Source organism: Rattus norvegicus, chromosome 17, assembly GCF_036323735.1.
Source record: "Rattus norvegicus strain BN/NHsdMcwi chromosome 17, GRCr8, whole genome shotgun sequence".
Taxonomy (NCBI): Eukaryota; Metazoa; Chordata; class Mammalia; order Rodentia; family Muridae; genus Rattus; species Rattus norvegicus.
Window position 1 is genome coordinate 32,700,477 of NC_086035.1, and position 21,134 is coordinate 32,721,610.

Sequence of the window (21,134 nt, forward strand, 5' to 3'; positions counted from 1 at the left end):
AGAGCAGTGAGTGTGAATGGGCCGCACGGGAAGGCTGTCTGTGGCCCAGCTCCCCAGGAAGGTTCAGATCACAGTTAGTATCTGCCTTTCATAAACACTACTCAAAGTGCTCTTTCTCTGAAGGTTGGAAGCTGAGAGAATGAAGCACACATCCTCTCCAGGCCAAGAGTTGCGTCATTAGCCCTGTGTGATCAATAAGTACATTGTGGTGGTGATTTCATAGCTGATTAACTGATGTGTCTACAAGCCAACACTTGACTTGAAAGGCTGGTCTGGCTGCTCGATATATGAGCGTGGCCTTCACTAGCCTGCCTGGCAGCCAGCTCTGAGCTGTGCTATCCCAACCACAGCCTGCGTACAGCCCGCAGTTTCATCGTGAGTAACCCATCAGCCAGAGCCTTCCTCTGGGAAAGAAAGAATGGGCATTTTGTCTTTTCAGTTAGTACCAAATGACAAGATAATTAGCATCGGGGAAGAGAAAAATGACAAGAAATACTTCCAATACCTGCTCACGGGCATTTCACCTTTGATAACTGAGATAAATAGAACAGCAAGCAGTTAAGTGTGTGACAGTGCAGAAAGGCTAACTAGAAAAACTACTAGTGTGTCTCTGTTGCTGCTAAAAGACAGGTTTTAGAGCTTCATCTTGGAGTTTTTGCATTCTTTTTACTGACTTTCTGTTTCATTTTTAAGAAAATAAAGATTTTAGTTTTGTCCTTTTTAGTTTTCTATGCCCTGCCCTCAGCATTTGTAGGATAAATAAATCATTGTATACTTGAGTGGGGAAAACTGTCAGGAAAACTGACTGTGTTAAAGATGCTTGCTTTTCATTACTAGTGAGATTTCTCAGCTGGATCATCTCTGGTTTTTTGCCCCCAGCCACCATCTGAAAATCAGTAATAAAGCTCTAAGCTCTATATATTAAAGGAACAATTATTTTAACACTCATTGACACAGCAGAAAAAGTACAACACTAAAATAATGTTCAAAAAACAATGAAAATACTGTTTGTTCATTCACATGAAATGAATGTTAGTTTGTTATATTAACAAAAAGGAGTCCTCTTAGATCACAATCTTTAACATTTCCCTAGGTCCTGCTGTTATATAATTATATATATAATGTTATATATATATATATATATATCACAACATTGAATAATCATTGATACTAGCCAAACTATTGAAATTTTAGTCACTAAAAAACTATATAGTAATTTCCCAGGGTTGAATAAATTATAGATTTCTCTAAAGATTCCCTAAAAGTATTTTTCGATATCTCAATGTTTTCAAATACTTGAGAACATATTTTTATAATGCTAATTTATCACAGGCTTGCTATTCTAGATTTTGTATAGTTATATATACTTAAAATTCTTTAAAGTCTCCCCTAACCCACTGTGTATCTTTTTAAAATTGTATTATAAGAACAAATTTTTTATTTTTATTTTAAATATTAAAGAACAAAATGGTCCCTTCTGTTTTTCAGTTTTGATTTGTTTTGCATGGATTTGCCCTTATTGAGGATCTCTCTCTCTCTCTCTCTCTCTCTCTCTCTCTCTCTCTCTCTCTCTCTCTGTGTGTGTGTGTGTGTGTGTGTGTGTGTGTGTGTGTGTGTGTGTGTGCGTGGGCTGAATGATGTGTAATTTCTCCTGGATCACTGTTCTCACACAGAATTGTTGTGATCAATGTTTTCTTACATATAGATGGATTCCCTTTTTATCTCTGTTGATCAAAAACATTGTAGTCAACATCTACAGACTGACTACATCCTTGTAACAGACACATGAGGAGCAGAAGGTACCAAGGTTTGACCACCCATATTTACAGAGCTTGTCTACTGATTATAGTAGGTATTTTCAAATTTATCAAATAAAGTTAAAGGCAGAATGATCACAAGTGTATTTTTAAGAGAACTAGTACTTTGTGACTTTTGTACTTGAATTCTCTGGAGATAAATATTTGAAGAGTTTCAGTGAGCAAGTCAAATGAGACACTAGATTTCCAATCACTAAAATAGCAGCCAACCGTGCTCACTGTTGCTGTTATTGTTACACAGGGGCTGAAGGATGATGACAGACAGTAACACTGAAGAACGACACCCCTATTCTTATGCTGGTACCTCCTCCATGGCAGGATAGGATTGGGTTCCCACTAGGTACATGGTGCTTCCCCACTGAATCCTCCATTCACCCCTCAGAGCAGATATGTGACTTGTCCTTGGACTCACGAGTCTATAGCTCATAAAGACAGCTAGAGGCTGTTTTCATCTGAGTTTGTTGGCACACAGAACAGAAACTAATTCAATAAAGCAGAAAGAGATTTGTCATAGGAGCCTTGAGATACTTCTGAGGCACAGAAAGTAAGAACTTCTTTACTCAATGGCGGTATCTTCTTCTGTCACTCTTCATTGACCCCTCTACTTTTTACAAGTTTCCTCCTTGTACTGGGCTTTCTTCCCCTGGACAAGCATTTCCTCCACATCAGTAGGGACCAGGCTTCAGCAGCCTCAGTGGATACTGCCCTGTTGACCTGGCTCAGTAACTATGTCTGATACAGGCATCTTTGAAACTGTGGTTGATCTAGATTTGTCAGGTTCCCATCCATTATAAGGAGGTTGGTTGGTCAGGAAGCACAGTGACAGGTCACCTGGTTCAATGACAGCTGCCTTTGATTCATCTTCAGCTGGAGTAATGGGTGGGGTCAATCTGCCTTAGTGGGAGGGTGCTGTAGAAAGGAGCCGGGACTGCTGGCTCAGACACCATCAAGAGTTTATGTCTTTTCTATGTAAGTGTTGAAAGTCTCTAACCCAGGCACAGCATCTACTCTGTCTGTCCCTTCCTGGGATATCTCCAGAGCCTACCACCTAACAGGAAGTCCATAAATGTCATAACTGTGTAGTCTGCTGTCTGGGTCAGCCTGAAGCAGTTCCTCACCTTCCCGTGTGACATTTTCTCTGGGAAGTAGCTTTAGCGTAGAGCAGCGGAAAGCTCCAGCCTCAGCTCTGCACTGAAGTAGGTGTGTGACTGTAAGCAAGCCACTTAGTCTTTCTGGTTTCAGTTGCTTCATCTTTAGAATGAGTTGGATTGAATGAGAATATCTCTGAGGCCCCTTCCAGCTATAAAATTCTGTGGCTCTGACTAACTGACTCAGATTTTAACTCACCCCACCCAATAGGCTGTCCTTCCCTTTGCCATTTATGGATACAAGAGTTTTGTCATGGGGATGGACCAGTCATTCTCGCAAGCTGCATAATCACTCTCATCACCCTTCTCCTGATAATAAATAATAGTTTTTGAGCACTCCTATATCCTGGGCATAATTGCACTTTTGATGTTAGCTAATTTATTCTTATAACAACCTCATAAAAAATAGTCTTTAACTGGTTGTCAGATTAGCTTGCCATCAGTTACAAGCAGCAGACTGGAATTGAATCCCACGTGGGTTGGTACCAGATCTGCCCCAGTAGAGCTCTGGGTATATTCAGAGCAGCATTTCAGTATTCTTGTGAACTTGTTACAAATGCATGCTCTCTGGAGCCACCCAGGGCTTCCTTTCAGTTAGAATCTCCTGGGCTAAAGAGAGCCAACAATTTGTTTTGGTCTTCCAGATGATTTTGAAGTATGCCAAAATTTTAGAATTTCTGCCATCTTTATGACATTTCACCAAAACCATAAATGTTCTTTATGCGTTTATCACAGGTATTCAGGTAGGAAATAGGGTATGTGCTATCCTTGCCTCTTTCTGAGTAATTCAGGCAGGCACGCAGATGCCACTGCCAATAAAGGAGAACCTGGACATACGATTTCTTAAGCCCATTAGCTTTCCTAGGTTGACATGACTTAGGAAATGGGTGCAGAAGTCAGGAAGTGGACACAGTCAGTGAAGATGGAGGACAGGCAGGACTATTTCTCCACATGTGTTCTTCCTCCACAAAGCCCTGTAGTCTCTCATCAGGACAAACAGGCAGGATTGGGGTAGTATGTCAAAGCTTTCCTTCATCTGAAGCCTGTTCTTTGCTTTGCACTGCTCAGCATGACATGCTCTCATGTGGCCACTGAGATCTTCTGATTTGAGCTATGCTATAAATGCAAAGATTTAGACAATAATAAAGGCATAGAAAATACCTGAATATTGTTTGTATCAGGATAAAGTATTATTTTGAGTCAAATAAAATAATTAAAGCTAGCTTCCTCTCTTTTGTGTTGTGGCAGATAGAAAACTTTAACCCCTTTATTGTTAAGCTGATCTTCCCTTATTAGCATATGTAATAGGGTTTTTTTTGTATTTTGTTGTTATTTGTTTGTTTACTGGAAAGAAGTCCCATGGCAATACCAGGATCTATTAAAAGGAATGTAGAATCAACCCAGAAGTTAGAATATCAAGGTCAGATTCCGGGGAGTGGACAGATGTGATGAGTATGGTCATTGGAAGGCAAATGGATTAGAAGACTAGCACAGCTAGAAGCTAAGAGTCGGGAGGTAGTCAGTCAGTTGCTCATATGTGTAAAGAAAGTTCCTCCATCATTCCTAGGGCTTCCATATCATCCCTCCAGAGCCACACACTAATTCTAGAATGGCTTACCGGAGTATTTGAGTGGGAGCAGGTAATTGGAAACACCTGGCTGAGGTAGGTGGCTGGGTATGCTCCAGGAAACAACTGCTTCTGGGAAGATTATTGTGACAGTAGTGATGTTAGGGCCAAGTTAAAACATTTGTCAAATTATAGTGACCTGAAAGTGAGCTTCTACATCCCAGGTTCCCGTCTTTGAATTAGTTTTCCATCATCTAAACCAAAGATTGGACAGTTAAGGGTATATTTAGAACTGTGCATAGAAACTGAAAGTGTAGAGGCAGGAGTGACAATCCATTCCTGTGATGTCACAAGGAGCCAGAGCATTCAGTACTAGGACATCTTGGGCTACATGAAGAGTTCTGGGCCATCCTGAGACTCTGTCTCAAACAAATACACACAGCTATAGGATTTTGCTGCAATACCTAAACATCCATGCAGCATTACAATACTCACACAATACTCTGTTGTGGTAGATTTTTCTAGAAATAGATGTAATAACCCCATCCATCCTGCACATTGTTTTGCAATATGACTTTAAGAAAATAAGAAAAGAAACCCTATTTACTCTTATATTTGATAGCAAACTAACTGTTACCAAAAGCTTGCATCGAAAGTGATAGCAGCTTCTAAAACAAGCCTTTTAAAAGTCTTCAGCTCTGTTTACCGTCCTAGGAATGGTAACCATGTAAAGAAGCTTGGGCCAGGCTGGTAAAGGGTGAGAGATCATATCAGTGAAAAATGACCATGAGGAGTCCCGAGTGAAAGTAATACCGAGCACCCAGATCCTGAGCCACCTTCCCTACATCACCAGGAGTCGAGTGAGCCTGTCCTTGAGCCCTCCAGAAGTTCTGGGAAACAAAACAAACAAACAACAAAAAACAAAAACAAAAAAAAAAAAATAGAAGTCACTATGTTTTGGTTTAGTGTAGCCACAATCGATCAGTTTAACATTTATTTTCAGGTTTATTTTCCACTCGGGTTCTTTTCCATATCACTGTTTTAAACCTGACAGTTTTAATTAGAAATACCATGGAAATTATTCACAGATTCAACTACATGTGTTAAATACCATCTCAATTGTGTTTATATTTAAAGCTTCCCTATTAACAGCAAACCAAAAGTATTTAAAGAAATTGTTGATTCCACTGGGTGAGCACAAGACTACTACCACAATTTTTGAGCCAAATTCAAAACAAGCTTTATTAAATACTGGCCAGGACAATGGACCTGCTATTCCCAGAGTATGCACTGAATTACATTAGTCAGGGGCTTATAAAGGCAAAATCCACAAGGCTGTGTCCTTCCAGCCATTGTCCAGTCAGAAACAAGCATACATCTTGACATAGTTGCTGCCTATATACCTCCCCCAAGCCCATCCTATGCAGTTAGGGCATAGAATGTTTACTGAAGTGAGAGCATGTGGCTTATTATCTTACATGGACAACAGCTCCTAGCATGCTAGGGAGTTGTCTGTCCTTGGGCAAGTGGGGCTTGCAGGTTGGAGGCATTTTTGTTATGGGTCTCTTAAACACACACAATAATTAAAACTTAAAATATAACATTGTCCCTCCAATGTTTTTCGAGATATGTACAAAATATTTTAATTGATATATTTATTAATTCTTTAAAAATTACGTATTTTCAGACTATTCACACTTTGTGTTCTATTTTTTTAATGACCCACTAAGTCGAGTTTATGCTGCCCATATATTCCTAGCTGTGGAGTCATACACAATACATGGTAGAACTATTGAGGGCCACACCCTTAAAGAAAACCTTCCCCCAGAAGCCATCCATTGTTAGTAACATCTTAGTTAGGGATAGGGTGGATGAGCCTTTCCCCACTCCATGCTGGAAGGTTGACAAGCTTGGTCTTGTGTGGGTAACCATAGCTGCTGCGAGTCCATGTCATGTCCAGAAGACACTGTTTCACTTCAGTCCTCCTAATCTCTGGCTCTTCTCCACCCTACTTTCCTTGATAATATAGATATCTCATTTGTAGCTGAACATTCCACTGACATTTACACTCTGTAGTTGATCAGTTGGGATTTTCTGCACTATCCAATGTCCACTGAACAAAGAAACTTCTCTCATGAGATATGAAAGCTGTGATAATCTGTAGAGATATGAATTTTCATATCTATCTCCATTAGTAGGCTCACACCATAGGGCCTGTGAGCTCCATGACCATGGGCTCTTGGCTATATTTATGGTGTCAGCCATATTTCTCCTTCTGTAGAATAGGCATCAAACTCAGTCAGAATGTGTCTGGTAACCCCCATATCATTGTTCCAATATTATACTTAATCTTGCTACAGCTGGTCATTATTGTAGTTCACAGGATTTAAAACTAGGTGAGACTGTTGATTGCCCCCACTCCACACCAGTAGATGACACAGCACCTTCTGGGACCATGAAAGCTAGTGAGCAGGGAGAAAGCTTCCTGGTTGATACCAATGCAATATACCTGGGTAGTTGTTGTCTGGAACAATAGGCTTTTACTATCAACTTCCAGTGGACAACTAAGAGCAGTGGGACTAATCTGTGTTGTTGGGGAGATCTCCTGGATACCCTAACCATCAAATCCAGGAGGGGTATCCCACATCTAACACTGATCTTTTTATTTGACAACCTGTGGCTTCTGAAAGGAGTATCTTTTATCTATACTATATATAATGTTAAATATATATATAGTATATTAGTATATGTATAGTGTTAAATATATTATATTTATTTTATTTACAACTTTGTAGTCAAGTATTATCTTGAATTCCTGATCCTTATGTCTCTACTTCTCCAATATTAGAACTGCAAGTGTGAGCCACAAAGCTGCTTTAAATAACGAAGGGTAATCCACTCCATACTCATTCCAGTATGTGCATTGAACACTGAGCCAGTCTGTGACATTGCCTTAATCTTTTAAGACGTTATACTTTAAAATGAATATGAAGAAAGAAATATCACATTTCAACAACTGAATTATTTGAATTCAGTATTCTTTCCTTGAAACATTCAAAAACAAAGAACAATATAAGTCATGTTAAGAAAAGGTAACCAACTGTATTATAACAGTGAAATTGGCCACAACTTGAATTATAAGATACAACTGAATGTGGGGCAGATATCATTAAATTTAATGGGAAACACACACACACATACACACACGGGGGGTGGGGGGACAGACAGACAGACAGACACAGAGTCAGTTCACTAAGTTCTGTGTTTCTATAAAAAAAGATTTAAAAAAACAAAAAACAAACAAAAAACAAGCTGGCATTAATCATGGACACTATGGAAGAGAAAAAATTTAAGAAAGAAATTAAAGTCACGTTCACAGCAAAATTGAAATATTACTGAAAACAATCAAATGAACAGGTTGAGGAACTCAGATGAAATGACAAGAGAAAACAGGCAAAAGCTGATTAGATAGGAGAAGCTACAAGCTGGAGGGAGAACAAAGAGGATACAACATATGCATAGTAGACATGTCTAGAAAAGAAATGGAACAAGTAGAAGAGGTCAAATATATTCAGAGTTGAATGGAGATAAGTAAATTCTGTTAACTAAGGATGCCCTGTTCTATTAGCCGGAGTAACTGGGATCTGCTTGCCTGATGGAAATGCATGTAGCCCAGGAAAAATTACTCAATGATCAAGACACACAAGGCTCTTGCAGGTTTTGTGTTATAGTTAGGAGAGATAAAAATTCACTAAAATCTTGGAATTTGCTATAATAAGGCAGGGTCAGAATATATATTGTTAGTGAAAGGCCATCAAAAAATGGGAAGGGGACAAGAGATAACCTGTTTGCCCTTTATGGAGACTTCATTATGATCACCTTCATATATTTTAGGAAGTTTCCACTATACTAGTTTTCCATACATTCCTGAAATGAATTCTAGGCCCTTCCTTTATACCTAATCTCTCTGGGTCTACACACTGTAGCTTGGTTATCATCTGCTTATGACTAATAATTATTTATAATTTATTTATAATAAAGATGTCACATACATCTTTTGGATCTGTGTTATGTCTGTTGGCATGATTTTTTTTCTAGTTCCCTTCATATACCTGAAAATTTCATGATTTAAAAAAAAAACTGCTATCGTGAATAGAACAGCAACAAACATGGTTGAGCAAGTGTCCTTTGTGGTATGGTGAAGCACCTTTCATTGCATTCCCAAGGGTGGTTGTCTTACTTAGAGTTTCTATTGCTGTAAAGAGACACCATGACCACAGCACGTTTGAATGAAGATGGCTTATAGTTTTATAGGTTTGGCCCATTATCATTGTGGCTGGCCGGAGAAGGAGCCGAGAGTTCTACATCTGAATCCACAGTGTGCAAGAAGAAACAGTGACATACTGGAGAGGCTTGAACATCTGAGACCTCAAACCCCTCCCTCCCAACCACACAATTCCTCCAACAACACCCACCTACTCCACCAAGACAACACCTTCTAGTAGTTCCAGTTCCTATAAGCCTATGGGATCATTTTCATTCAAACTACCACAGTGGTATAGCTGGACTTTAATAGATCAATTCCCATCTTTCTGAAGAACCGCTACACTGATTTCCACAGTGCTGTATAAGTTGATAATTTCTCAAACAACGATGAGTGTTCTCCTTATTCCATATCCTCACCAGCTTGAGCTGTCACTTGTGTTACCGACCTTAACCATTCCAACAGATATAAGCTGAAATATCAGTTGTTTTGATTTGCAATTCCTGATGATGATGGATGTTGAACGTTTCTTGAAGTATTCTCAGCCATTTGAATTTCCTCTATTGAGAGTTCTCTGTTTAGATCTATACTCTAGATATTTTTCAATTGAATTATTTGGGTTGGTATTTATTTTTTTCCTATCTAGTTTCTTGAGTTCTGTATGTATTTTGGATATCAGTTTTCTATCACATGTGTAGTTTGTAAAAATCTTTTCCTAATCTGTACGCTGCTGCTTTGTTCAAATGACATTGTTCTTTGCCTTACAGAAGTTTTTCAATTTCATAAGGTCCCACTTACTAATTGTTGATCTTAATAATTTCTTATCTATTAGTTCTTCCTGCTGAGTAACTGTATCTTTAAAATATTGAAAAGACCTTTTCTCGACGGAGTTTGTCTTATGCCATTGGTTTTGCCCATGAATCAATTGCGAGGGCCATCATGCTAGGCTGTTTTATGCTACTTGCTTTTGTTAACATTGTTTTTTATTTCTCTTAGTTGGGTTTTTGGATTTAATTTTCCAGAAATGTCAAAGTGGTAGGCATGATGGTACATAGCTACAATTCCAGCACTTGGGAGGAAGAAGCAAGGAGAATCAAGAGTTCGTAGTCATCTTAAGCCACATAGTGTGGTTGAGGGCAGCCCTGACTTCATGAGTGCCTACACAAAAACAAATACGTTGTAGTAGAGGGATCCTCCTGGGCTAATCCTGAAACTCACCTAACATCTAACATGAATTACATGGAGCCTAAGGCTTGGCCTATCTTATATCCATTGAGGTGCCAACTGGGACTACCAGGCTCTCATTTAAAAAAAAAACCTTGCATGAAGTAAAGTGTAACTATAAAGTGTACACAAGAGAAGTTTCAGGTAGCATCCTGTGCTTCAAAGTTTACCTGTTCATTTGCTCAAATTTATTCTTTTTCTTTTTTCTTCTTTTTTTATTGTTTGTGTGTGTACGGGTGGTTTGGTTTGGTTAGTTTGGTTTCTTGTTATTGTTGTTCAAGACAGAGTTTCTTTATATAGCCCTGGTTGTCCTGGAACTCCCTCCCTAAACAGGCTGGCTAGTCAGAGACAGACCTGCCTCTGCCTCCCAGGTGCTGGGATTAAAGGTATAAACCACCACTGCCCCCCCAAAATTATGTTTTTTAAATCATTGTTTTATCATAGATTTTTGTTTAGTTGGTTTGTACGTTGTCTGTTGGTTCGGTTTGATTTCTTTTTTTCTTACTGAAGAGTAAATCCATGGTCTTGTATGTGGTGTGCAAATGCTTTATATTGAGCTGTATCTCCAGCTTTGATGATCTCTATTACAATTATTTCCTAAATTTTCTTCTCTGTATTATGTATAAGTGTATACATATACACATTTTTATGACAATTAGCACATACATACCCACGTAACAAATAAAAATAGCACATAAGCAGAAAAATGCCATGCTTTAAAAAAAAAAAGAAAGAAAGAAAACGGTAGTCAAATAAATACACATAGTTAAACATCACCTTGATTAACCAATCCTGTTATTCATGGGTGCCAACTCAGTTAATAAGTGTTTGTGGCCTGGATACTGAAGTGGAGATTAATGACAAAGTGGAAGCAATTGTAGAATTCAGATTTTTAAGACAAACACACATCATACCCCAAAAGGCATGCATGGAATCAGTGTAGTCAGTCGTCTGTGGTGATGAACTTAGGGTGTTCTCCTTCACTGGGCCACTGTGAACAGCGACTAGAGCTGGTAACTTAGTGAGCAAGGAAGACTGACTTCTCACCAAGACCTCCTGAGACTCTTGTATTCATGTTTATTACTTAAAGAGCTGAACAGAAGGCTATGAGTGGGTAATTTTGTTTGAAACTTTAGAATGTAAAGTTTTTTATTACACTAAATTAGATTTTGAAAACAGATAAGTTAGCTATATAGTTATAAGCATATTACAAATATGATATCTAATCTACACCCATCTTAACTTGGCTGTCAAATGTCAGATTTCCCTTAACCTCACAAGCCTTTAATGAAAAATAAATTTGAGGTGTAGTTGGAAACTGATTTTTTTTCTCTTCTCAATGAAGGACATTTTCATGGAGAAGAATCTTGTTCTGGTACATCCCTTAAGGAAGTTGCTTTCCTCCCTGTGGGATAGATGAAAAATCAGGAGGGAGAGAGAAAAAGAGATGGGGGCAGGGAAGGAGGCTGTCTGTCTGTGTGTGTTTGGGCTGATAATCAGGTCAAGACAAGTGGCTAAGTCTGTCACATTCTCAAAGGGCACCAAAAGAATACAGGATGATCCCCACTTTTCCTCTTTGATTCTTGAGAGACAAAAGAGAACACTGACATCTAAAGCATATAACCTTAAGACTGCTTCTGCCTGCAGAAGCCAGAACTGTGTGGCAATTTGCTCACAGCCTGTGGCCCATCCTGTCATGGGTCGTATGGTCCCACATGTGAACAGGAAGGTGAGAATGGGTGAACTCTTGCCTTGGTTGTGCCATCCATCAGAAAACAAATGGAGCAGATCAATGTGTGCAGCTGAACACGGAGGTGAGGCTGTGTCCTCCTCACACTGGAGCCTTTGTTTCCTGGACATGATCTGGCATTAGGAGGGGATGCACTGGGCCTCGGCTTTGTGGCAAATTACTAACCCATTATCACACCAGAACACAGAATCGTTTATCTTCTAATCGAGAGTGTCACCTGTTCTTCATTTACTAGTCAATAATCATTAATTATGCTCTGTGGAAATTTAAACAAAGCCCTTTCCCTCTGTTAAAACCAGTAAACTCTTTAGCAATAACAAATAGATCTGAAATTGTATATCCTTTCCCTCCCATTCCCAGACTGGAGTCTGGCACAGTATGAGCCGTAGAGGAAATGCCTAGAAATTGATAGGTCAAAGGCCCCAGATAGTCTGATGGAAAGAAAAGAGCAGACTCTTGGCTCTGACTCTCATGCAAGCAAGAGGCTCCTACTGATCTCCATTCCTGCCAGGAATATACAAGTCCAACCTAGTCTTGCCTCATGTGACCAGAAACCACACTTGTCCTTTCATTTCTACTAAGCTTTCATTTCCTTCCACATGAAAAAAACAAAAAGACCCCACAGGATATTTGAAGGGAAAAAAATCAACTCAGTGGTACTGAAATGTCTATCAAGAATGATATATTTTTAGAATTGAAATTTGAGTCAAACACACTTGATTGTATTTACTCTGTTAAGATCTAATTCCTCACACAACTATTCAAACAGTAATTCTAGGTAGAAATATATTTTTTCCTAAAACTCTAGAAATAGTTTGGCAAAAGCCAAAGCATGAATAGTGTGTGTGTGTGTGTGTGTGTGTGTGTGTGTGTGTGTGTGTGCGCGCGCGCGCGCGCGTGTGCACGTGCATGCGTGCGTGCCTGCCTGCCTGTCTCTTTGTGTGTCTGAGTGTGTGCTCACATTCCATCAGACATGTCTGTGCCTTGGCATGCTGAGGGTAAAGGGTTGCTTTGGTAGTGATAGGCACTAAAAGGCAGCTTGATCCTGGGTAGTCCACCAGTGCATTGGGCAGTTGGTTCACAGGGAGCCCAGTGAGGCAGCAAGATCTCATCCCAGCAGCTAGACTCAGGACTCTGGTCCAGATCATGGGAGCAGAGGTCATCTTTCTGAGACAAATTAGGAGAAAGCATATATTACAGTATATGAGGAGCATAATCAAGCAGAATCTAAGAAGAACCCCAGGTGGACATGTATGGATGCTTTAATGCCCATTCCAAGAAGTTCTTCTCTACTCTTTCTATTGGCCCTCAGTACTTATTAGTAAACAAGTCCTGTGGCCACCATGAGCTGGCAGTTTGTATTTTGTGCCTTTGAAACAATGGATTATTTTTTTTAATCATGGTAATTGCAGTATAATACTTAAAAAGTATTCTGACTCACTTTATTTACCATGATCATTTAATATAAAATGAAACTATAGCTATTTCATAAACATGAATAAAACTATTTAGCTAAGAATAGTGATATGTCCCAGAACTTAGGAGGCTGAGGCAGGAGGATCAAGAATTTGAGGAGAGCATAGTCTACTATGTGTCTGTTCCTCACTAGACAGTTGGTTCTGCCAATGTCTTTATAGAGTATCACTGACTTGAAGTCAAAATCATTTCCATTGCTCTATCCAAATGTGCTACAAGGTATGGAAAACTGCCTGAATTGTTGTTTTCCTCAAAACACAAATATGATGTAAAACAAGAGTGAACCAGAGGCATTACCCATAGAAATAATTTCAAAGAAAAGAAAGTTTTCTTTATTAAAAGGTTTGTGTATAGATAGCTAGGTAGACAGACAGACAGACAGGAATTAAACGTATAGTGAGATTTTTAAAGAGAAACTGGGCTAGCTCACTGGTCTGGGAAACTAGTTTCCGCTCTTCCAGCAGTCGACAGGACTGAGGTTGTTCTCTTTGAGTTAGAACAGGTGCTATGTAAGCATGTCTCTGTGATTATCTCACAGTGAAATACAGGTTCTATTTTGTTTATTTCAACTCTGAGTAATAATAATGAAGACTTTTTTTTTCAGATTTGGGGTGGGTGCACATTTGTTAGAGATGAAACCCAGAGCGTGAACTGTTCCACTGAACTATATGTCCAGCATCGCTGGGGTCTTTTCTAAAGAAACATGAACATGTTCTTGTCAGAGTCCAGCAATGTGGGTCTCCCTTCTCCTTGGAGGTTGTTGACCACTGTCCCATGATGGTGGAGGGAGAAGTGGCATGCAGGGTTTGGACAGCTATGACGACTACAGGATTTCCTGAGACAGCTTCAGAGAGACAGCTCTGCTTTATTGTTTCATGGGTAGAGTATATAAGGGCTCTTAAGGGTGGGTGGAGATGCTGATTTGCCATAACTTGGTACCTAATTATTATGTGGATGAGAAGCTAGATGGGGACTTGTATGCTGAGTCACACAGTGCTTATTGAAATCTCTGCACAGGGCCGTCCTGACAAAGGTCAGGCATATGTACTTAGAGATACTCTCAACCAAGGCCAGGAAGAGAAAGGAAAGCCTTGCTGAAAGGGGGAGTCTTCCAATTTGCACCAAGCTGAGAGAACTATCTAGACATGGTGGACTGTGAGCTTAATAGCAGAGGTCTCCAACACAGCTACAAGAATATTTTAGGTGTGTTTGTGTGTGCATGTGCATGAGTGCAGTTGCCCATGTCTGATAGAGAGGTCAGATCCCTGAAGCACTTGGTACTGCCTGACGTGAATTCTGGGAGTTGAATTTCAGTATTCTAGGTGAGCAGCAAGTAGTCTGAAGCATTAAGCCTTGTCTCCTGGCCCTAAGCTGTATCCTAGACAGACAGACAGATCAATTCATAGATAAATAGATAGATGGATAGATAGATAGATAGATAGATAGATAGATAGATAGATAGATAGATAGATAGATAGACAGACAGACATAGATCCTATATAATTGATAGGTAACTTATGGAAGCTATAGACCTACATGCTACTGATAAATGTTTTTCTAAGCAAATAGAGTCACACTGTAGTGGTTTCTCCTAGTCCATGGTTCAAAATGCTGCTTCATTTGTGCCAACCGTCTTCTCTAACTCTCAATATGTCCATTCCTGTCGTAGTATGAAGGCTGAACTCTGTTGACAACTTGTTAAAATGCTAATAGTTCCTATTATGTGACTGTTTCTCTCTTAGTTATTTTTGTTTCTTTTTGACTGCTGAGCTCTCACCAATGTTAGAAAGTGGAGTTTTACTTTTAAGGACTTAATCTGTTGGAAAGACTTTTTTCCTTGCCTGCCATCTGTAACATGAAGAACATTATTCTTGCATAATAATCTATACAAAGGTTATTCACTGGCTGTTGATCAACATTTCCTCTTAACCTGTTGTGCACAAATCTCCTAATCTGCTGAAAATAAAAGTCCTTAGACTCTGTGCCTGGGGCCAAGCATTTACACCAAGATGTTTCTCAGGTTTTTCTAATGTACATTAAATTATAAGAAACATCTTGAGTAATTAGAATACTGTATTAACTTAATACTCATTTTTAAACTATATACTTTTATATTCAGTTATGTGCTTTGATTAATTTTACATTCCCACAGTTATCACTAGGTGTAAGTCTCACATGACTTCGCTTCTTTTTCTCCAGGCTATGTGGCTGATGTTGCAAAATGATGAGCCGGAGGACTTTGTCATAGCTACTGGGGAAGTTCACAGTGTCCGTGAATTTGTTGAAAAATCATTCATGCACATTGGAAAAACCATTGTGTAAGTATACCCGCTGGTCGCTCACTGCTCACTCTCCAAGCATTTATTGTTCATGCTTCCGATCCCCCCTCTCAGTCTCTTATAAGGCAATTCAGGAGGTTCTTTATGTCTCAAACCCAACTGCAGTTAGTGTGTCAAATCTTTATCAGCTTCTAAACCCAGTCTTCTCAAGATTTACTTCAATTTAAAATTTATGGTAAGTAAATTAGAGTAATTAGAATACTGCATTAAGTTAATACTCATTTTCAAACTATATACTTCTATATTCAGTTATGTGCTTTGATAATATTACATTACCACAGTGATTATTAAGTCTAACTCTCACATAACTTTACTTCTTTCTCTCTAGACTATATGTTGAATAAGACTTTACTACAGCTAATTTTATCCTTTTATAAGACTAATATGAAGACATACTCAATATTCTTTAATACTTTCATATATATAATTTTTAACCTTTTTTTTGAGTCTTTGTGAATTTCACACCATGTACTCCAACCCTATTCACCTTACCTTTGTATTACCCTCTGCCCTTACAACGCCCTCCACAAATTAAAATAATAAAATATTCTTGTCGTGGAAGCTCTAATGTGTAACAGTGGGTAGCACTACACCCTTTTGTCTACACATTTTTACTTGCATTATGTTTATTCAGATGAGTCATCGATCTATTTCTAAGCTTCTTTCTTCTGCTAGATAATCTATACTGGATCCTTAGAAGGACTCCTCTTAGATATCCTGTGGTTGCCTTGTGTCATAGAGATCCAGCAGCTTTGGATCTGCAGGACCTGCTCTTTCATGGGCTCCAGCAGGTCACAGATTGGGTCAATATTGTGGTGGGCCAACTCAAAGTCCTGGATCTGGGCTCAGGAGATAGCTGAGTTAGTGAACCTGCACCATCAGGGCGAGCTCTCCAGCACCTCCCTGGCTAGCTCACCCAATGCTGAAGTTGTCAGAGGGCAAGTTCAGCTCTCCTGCTCTCGGTCCTTGGGATGGCTTGCCTTAGCTCCGCCACTGTGGCCAGATCTACCGTGCTGCCCAGGGTTGGTGCAGAGCCTGCTATCCTGAGAATTACAGCTGGTGAGGGGCAAAGCCAGCTCTCCCATTTCGGTGACCTAGAGTCAGCTCAGCTTCCTGCCACAACTGGTAAGGGGGAACAGGAGAGGGCACCTCTCCCTCACCCAGGTCGCCCCACAGCATAAGAGGGGCGGAGAGCTCTAGAGTTGATTTTTTTGACATAGCATTTCTCTCTAGCACTGGCTATTTTGGAGCTTGTAGAACAGGCTAGCCTCAAACTCAAGAGATCTATCCATCTGCCTCTGCCTCCTGTGTGCTGGAATTAGAGGTGTGCACCATCACTGCCTAGCTTTTGTTTTATATTTTAAAAATCTCTAACCACATGTGTTATACTTTTCTTTTCCCTGGGCCATTAAGAATAACTATGACTTGATACTCTGTCATCCTGTAGTTGTGTGTATTTCCTACAAATAATGACACTCTCTTACATAAACATAATAAGCTACCAATTCCTGGAAACCCAGACTGACATGTTACTTCCATCTAGCCTTCCGATCCCATCTGTGTACTAGTAATTAGTATGCTGTCCTTCGTACAGACTCACCAGTGTAGCACCATGAACCACTCATGCTTGCAGCATTACACAGGGTTTTTTTTTTTTTTGGAATATGCAAACTATGTGATAAATTCCTACAGAGAATTATTTTACAGTTTAATGATATTTATTACATTCACAGTGTTTTATGACCATCACCACTATCCATTTTCCAAACTTTTCCATCACACTAAACAATGAAAACCATAATTCCTCTTCATTCTCCTTCTCCCCTGGTACCTGGTAACTTCTACTCACTGTCCATCTCCATGAATTTGCTTGTTAGAGACAGCTCCTGGCACTTATCATAATGCTTTAAAATTTCAGCTATGTGGTAGTGGTTCATTGTCTTTCTGATTCTTTCTCTTTTTTTTTTAAGACTGGCAATAGCTAGGTGTAGTAGCATAAGCCTGTAATCCCTCAACTCAGTAAGATACCAGGAATACTAGAGGTACAAACCATTCTGAGCTACATAGCTAGCAAGATTCTTTTTCTTAAGGGCAAAATGACTGAATACTATTACATTGTTGCTATAGGTCATATTTTGTTTTCCATTCCTCTGTTTCTGGACCCCTGATTTCTTTTTACTTTGTAAGCTATGGTCAACAATATTAATGTAAATGTTAATTCATAAATGTCTGTGTTGGTCCTGCCTTCAGTTCTTTTGTGTGGTATATTTGGGTATAGAGTTTGTGTGTGATGTGGTAATACATTAACTTTTTAAAGTGCAGATAAACTATTTTTTCAAGATTTTTTTAAAAACATGAAAGAATTATGTATTTGGCCATGTTGAAATATAGGAAACTAGACTGCAGCTTTTAATTTTTTTTATTTATGGTTTGTTTTTGAGACATGGTCTCTCTACAGAACCCTGACTATCCTGGAACTCTGTGTAGACTAGGTTGAACTGAAACAGAGATTCACCTGCCCCTGCCCCTGCCCCTGCCCCTGCCCCTGCCCCTGCCCCTGCCCCTGCCCCTGCCCCTGCCCCTGCCCCTGCCCCTGCCCCTGCCCCTGCCCCTGCCTACCAGTGTGCTGCAAGTAAATGCAAGCACCCCCATGCCTGTCTACACTTAACCTTTTAACTTAACTGGTAAACTAGATAAAATACATGAAACAGTTATTTTAGTATTGGTCAGAGAAAATACAGAACTATGGTCCCTAGTAGAATATTAGGTTGAGTTGTGAATTTCCCTGAGACCCTTCCTGGGATCATAGTGAACCGTGAGTTTAGAAGGGTTTCCCCCAAGATGAAACTTCCCTAAGAGTCTAAAGGATATAGACTTTGTGGTACAGAGCTTTAGAAAGATGGGACTTTTTTTAAAAAAAGGCTTCATAGATCTGGCTAGAGGTCTGACTATTTCTTCAAATTCACCCAACACTAGATCCAGACAATTGTGATGAACCATCTGAGGATAACTGGATGCAATCAAGATTTCAGAAGGCTATGTCTCAGAAACAGGATAACCTCAACAGGAAATGCTATTCTAGAGTCAGACTAATAAAAGTTTCAACAGAGGTTTTCCTAGGACCTAACAGAATACAAATAACAGCATTTGGGCATAATGAAACCTCACAATGGTCAAAGGAAACAGTAAAAGCTTGACACTGGACTACAGTGAATTCAATATATTCAGGTTTCAAAAGGTATGTCAAAAAGCAAGAAACCATAACCACATAACCCACAGCCAGAGCAGCAAACAATAAAAACAGACCAAGGACTAAGGAAGAGGATGTAAACACACAAAGACATTAAGACGCCTGTTAAAGCTATGTTTACTTATTTTCAGAAAAGCATACACACCTCAGAGAGAATGTATATTTAAAAGTATGTGAAACTTATAGAAATAAAAGCTAAGCATCTGTAATAAAAAAATTTATTATTAACATTGAGCAAATTACATACTAGAAAGGACACAAAGACTGTAGGCACAGGAATAGAAATGACCCAAAAGAAGCACAGAGGGAAAAGAAGAGTTAGGACAAAGAAGTTTCATGTGGGGCAATTACTAGACATGGGGTGGGGTGTCACTGAAGTCACAGACTCATGGTGTGTGCACAGAGAGAATTAAGTAAGAATCCTTTTCCCCCTGACTGGATGAAAGTGTAGATCTGCGACTCAGAGTAAATCCCAAGCAGAGTAAATACAAGGAAAGATCAGTACACTATGTCAAAACAAGGAAAAGACAGACTAAAAAGAAAAGCTTGCCTGTTTGTTTGTTTGTTTGTTTGTTTGTTGTATTGTTTTGTCTTCCTATAAGACAGGTATGTAGCCCAGGTGAGGCTTCAGCTCTCTAAGAAATGGAGGATAACCTTGAACTTCAGTTCCTCCAGCATCTCCCTCCAGACTCCAAAGGTTACAGAGCTGTGCAGGGATCAAGCCAAGGGTCGCATGCACATGCTTTACCACACTCACAAGATGCAGGGTCCATACATAAAAGTCAATTACATTTAAACAATTGCAACTGAAATAAAAATGCCACTCCCAGGAGATTAGAAAACATGACACTTTCAGTGGTGAATTTAACAACATATGAAATATTTGTCTTCAAAATTTGAAGACTTTGTCAAAACACTAAATAATGAGAAGTATGTAGTGACACTTTGACATTTTGGCTTTTTTTATTAAAAAAAACCCACAGAAATATTATAAGACTCTGTTATTATTTTAATCCCAAGTATGGGATATAGGAGTGCTTCAGACTGTCCACAGCAGATGACTGTGATTTGCCTTGTGCTCTAGCAAGGGCATGATTTTGCCAACTGCAGATAGTTTCTTTGGTTGTATGGCTCTCAGAACTCTGGAAACTTTCAGAGGGTGTGAATGCCAGGGCCCTGAGAAGCAGGGTGGGTTGTTGGTTGGTGATGCTGATTGCAGTTTGTTAAGAAGTCATTGGCAAAAAAGAAGAAGAATTTAGATATCATGACAGGGAAGATCAAACTTGCCCTGAGGAACTCAGTGATCCTAATCAGCAGGAAGTACTCTAACAATAATGTCCTCCCTTTACTTTGTATCCTCTTTTTCTTTCCTAGCCAGTGTTTTTTTTTCCTAGCTAGTGAAAACTCAGAAGATCCAGAGTTGTTTTAGAAAAGACCAAAACTGCAGAGTGCTTACTGCTGTATTTTAGAATTCCTTTAAAACAAACTGTATGATGCTGTCAGGAAGCTACACTCACAGACCAACAGAATGCCATAAAAATTGCATAAGTAGATCTGTGTTTACGAGGCCAACTGAATTCCTACAAAGATGTCAATATGATTTAGTTGGAAGTAGATTGTCTTTTCAACAGATGGTACTGCAACACTGCAGTAATGGTAGGAGAACTCTGCTGAGTTCTAGTGACATTTCATACCATAGAAAATGGATTATAGATCTGAATGTCAAGATACAAAGCTAAAAACAATCTAGATGAAAGTATAGTAAAAAAAAAAAAGGTACATTATTTTGGTAGATTTTTTTAAAATTGTTTTGTTACTAATCTGGTGAGTTTTTAAGTTTATTTTTTACTTTTTAACTACGTATTCGTGTATAAGCCTGTGCCCACAGCTGCAGATGCACTTAGAGTCCAGGAAAGGCCATTGTATCTCCTGGAGCTGGGATTACAAGCAGTTGTGAGCTTCCCGATATGGGTGCTGGGAACAAGACTCAGGCCCTCTGTGAGAGTTGAATGTGATCTTAGCCACTGAGCCTTCTCTGCAGTAAGGTTAATGAGTTCTCGTGTTTGATATGTATAGTATCCTAATCTGTGTGTTACTCCTCCAATTTTGTTATGGTACCTTTCCAAATAGCAAATACTTCACACATTTTTATGGTTTAATTTACCCCTTTTTATGGCATTTATGTTGTGTACATGTTCTTATTGAACATATAGGTCAATGCAGGATAAAGGTGAAGATTTCCTATGCCAGAAAAGGCAAGAGCCATTTTTAAATAGTGATTGGTGCTGTTAGGTCAGTG

The 21,134-nt window shown here is 39.2% G+C and overlaps 1 protein-coding gene across 5 annotated transcripts in view; it reads left to right on the forward strand.

Moving 5' to 3' along the window:
* Gmds (GDP-mannose 4, 6-dehydratase) overlaps positions 1 to 21,134 on the forward strand; it is a 526,680-nt gene that overhangs the window by 396,448 nt on the left and 109,098 nt on the right. For all 5 annotated transcript variants that reach the window (XM_063276183.1, XM_039095494.2, NM_001039606.1 and 2 more), the window contains one exon: positions 15,446 to 15,564. In XM_063276183.1, coding sequence (XP_063132253.1) covers positions 15,446 to 15,564 — 119 coding nt within the window. The remainder of the gene's footprint in view (positions 1 to 15,445; positions 15,565 to 21,134) is intronic.